A 3,380-nucleotide genomic window follows, 5' to 3' on the forward strand; every position below is an offset into this window, starting at 1 on the left:
TTCTCAGCCCCCCTTCTATTTTTGTTCTATCTTTTCCAACCTCCCTCCCCCTCTCACTTTTAATTTCTACAAAACCCAGCCCAATAGTCCATTCCCTATCCCCTTTTCTATTTCCCAATCCTTATTCCTTTTTTATTTTCCAACGTCACTAATCAGTTCCCAATTCCCTTTTTTTATTTTTCAACAACAACCGGTCTCTTCCTCTCCCTCTTTTTCCACCTTGGCTTTCAAAAAATTTAGGTAACAACTTTTCCTATTCTTCTTCTTCTTTATCTCTTTAATCTTTTTATCTTTTACAATTTTACCTTTTTAACTCTTATTTTTTTTTGTTTTTTGCAGATTAAAAAAAAGAGAGTAGTTTAACAAGTGATTTTTCACTCCTCTTTCTCAAAAAAGGTTCTATTTTTATTCTTTTTTATATATTTAGTTATTTACTTAATTAGTTAATTTATTATTATTTGTTAATTAAGTTTATGTTATTATATGTTAGTTTGTATATTTAGTTTTTTTATTAGTTAACTATTTAATTATAATTTTATATTATTTATACTAGGATGTTAGTATTATTGTTCTGAATTTTAATATTTTATTTTAAATTGAAATATAATTTTTATATTTTATAAAGATTTAGACTGTAATTTATACTTTTTGCTAAATATATTTTAAATTATAGGAACTTATTTGGCCATTTGAATTATGAGTAAGTTCAAAACCATTGATACATTTTTTAAAAGAAAAGATCAAGAGAATGAAGATGCTTCTACTATTACTACTCCAATACTTGAGGGGTCATCAAATTTCATTACTTCAAGCTCTTCATTGAATAGCTCAAAGCGTCCACGACTTCTTCCAAATCAACTGGATGTTTTTCGTTTGGAAAGAGATCCTGGAATGCGACCAATGATTTGGAAGTTTCCTCCAAATAAAAGAGATGAAATCCGTCGGGCTTATATTAAAGTTGGGCCAAATCAGCCAATTCTTGATAATTATCCATTTTCTGGTGATAAAAGTCATCGTCGCTTTCAAGCTTCATGGTTTAAATTGTTCCCATCTTGGTTAGAATATTCTATAGAAGATGATGCTATATATTGTTTTCCGTGCTTTCTTTTTGCTAAGGAACCTTCAATCAATACGGGTTCAAATGCTTTTATTGAGAATGGTTTCAGGAATTGGAAGAAAGTAAATAGTGGAAAAGAATGTGCTCTTTTGAATCACATTGGCAAAGGTCCTAACTCATTCCATCATAAGGTGCTGAAATCATGTGATGATTTGATGAAACAATCACAACATATTGACAGACTTCTTCATAAGCAAACATCAGAAGAGATTGAAAAGAATCGAATTCGACTAGGAGCATCTATAGATTGCATTAGATGGTTGACATTTCAAGGTTGTGCATACAGAGGACATGATGAAAGCCAAAGTTCAAGCAACAGAGGTAACTTTTTGGAAATGTTAAAATTTTTGGGATCTTACAATGAAAGAGTGAAACAGAATGTTTTGGAAAATGCTCCAAAAAATGCTAAGTATACTTCAAATGATGTCCAAAAAGAAATTCTACATATTCTTGCTACTAAGGTGAGAAATTCAATTAGAGAAGAGATTGGAGATGCCAAATTTTGTATTATTGTTGATGAAGCTAGAGATGAATCTAAAAAGGAGCAAATGGCCATTGTTTTGAGATTTGTTACTCTAGATGGTTTTGTTAAAGAGAGATTTTTTGATCTTGTGCATGTCACTGATACTTGTGCAACAACTTTAAAGAAAGAATTGATTTCTGTCCTTTCTCATTATAATCTCCAAGTTGAAAATATTAGGGGTCAAGGGTATGATGGTGCTAGCAACATGCGGGGTGAGTGGAATGGTTTGCAAGCTTTATTTCTTAAAGATTCTCCACAAGCATACTATGTGCATTGTTTTGCTCATAGGTTACAATTAGCATTGGTGGCAGCTTCAAGAGAGGTACTTCAAATTCATGAATTTTTTACTCAATTAAACTCTATTGTCACTATTGTTAGTGCTTCTTCAAAAAGACATGATCAATTACAAGAAGCTCAAGCAATTGAAAATGCAAACTTGGTTGCTCAAAATGAATTAGAAACAGGCAAAGGTGCGAATCAAATAAGCACTTTACAAAGAGCTGGGGATACTCGATGGAGCTCTCACTTTAATTCTATTTGCAGTTTGGTAAAAATGTTTACTGCTACCAATATTGTTCTCAATAATATCATTGAAGACGGGACAACTTATGCACAAAGAGGTGAGGCTTATGGTGTTAGTAAAATATTATTGTCATTTGAATTTGTTTTCACTTTGCACTTGATGAAAGAGATTATGGGAATCACTAATGTTCTTTGCCAAGCACTGCAACAACAATCTCAAGATATTCTTAATGCAATGCATATTGTTTCTACATCAAAGTTACTTCTTCAACAATTAAGAGATGGTGGATGGTGCAATTTTCTTGCAAATGTTAAAGATTTTTGTGAAAAACATGAAATTGAAGTCCCTAATATGAGTGCACAATATGTTTTTGGAAGAGGTCGATCTCGTCAACCAAGTGTGACAGTTGAGCATCATTATCGAATAGATGTATTCTTGGCAACAATTGACTCTCAAATACAAGAGTTGAATAGTAGATTTAATGAGCAAACAATAGAGCTTTTGACTTTGAGTTGTGCTTTGGATCCTAAGGACAATTTCAAATCATTCAATATTGAAGAAATCAGCAAGTTAGCAGAGAAGTTTTATCCCCTTGACTTTCCTTCTAATGAGCTAAATATTTTGAAATCTCAGTTGCAACATTATCAGCATGATATACCAAATCATTTGAAAGGCATTGGTACACTTTCTGAATTGTGCAACAAGTTGCAAGAAACGGGAAAATCAAGAACTTATCACATGGTTGATAGATTAATACGTCTTGTTTTGACTCTACCAGTGTCTACAGCAACAACAGAAAGTGTAACAGCCTAACTACCAGAGCTCACACTTCCGGCTGCGCGACTCTGATAGCTCGGACATTACGACGACACTTATACTATTTAATACTAAAATATGAGCCTGTTTAAAACTTTAAACCGTGATACCGCTCCCAAAAATACTTTCGTTCGATAACGTACATCTATAAATACCATACAACTTGCAACAACTCATAAAGAGTACATCCATATATATATACATAAATACATATAAATAACTTTACAAGCATTAACCAATACAATTCCTATCCCTCTTACAGATTATATCAAGATAAAGGCGAGGGTACAATAAACCATAACTAAAACAATACAGAGCATCACAACAACAATTAAATAAGCTCTTCGTAACTTCTGCGCCCATATCCTGAAAGGGGAAAAATGTAGGGGGGTGAGAACATC

The 3,380-nt window shown here is 32.6% G+C and overlaps 1 protein-coding gene across 1 annotated transcript; it reads left to right on the forward strand.

Annotated features, from left to right (window-relative positions):
* The first annotated feature begins 696 nt into the window (after positions 1-696).
* LOC148563916 (uncharacterized) lies at positions 697-2,976 on the forward strand. Its single transcript, XM_088486978.1, has one exon. The coding sequence runs from the start codon at positions 697-699 to the stop codon at positions 2,974-2,976; it is 2,280 nt and encodes a 759-aa protein (XP_088343104.1).
* Positions 2,977-3,380: the final 404 nt, after the last annotated feature.

This window comes from Arachis ipaensis, chromosome B5, assembly GCF_059453495.1.
Source record: "Arachis ipaensis isolate K30076 ecotype BB chromosome B5, ASM5945349v1, whole genome shotgun sequence".
NCBI classification, from domain to species: Eukaryota; Viridiplantae; Streptophyta; class Magnoliopsida; order Fabales; family Fabaceae; genus Arachis; species Arachis ipaensis.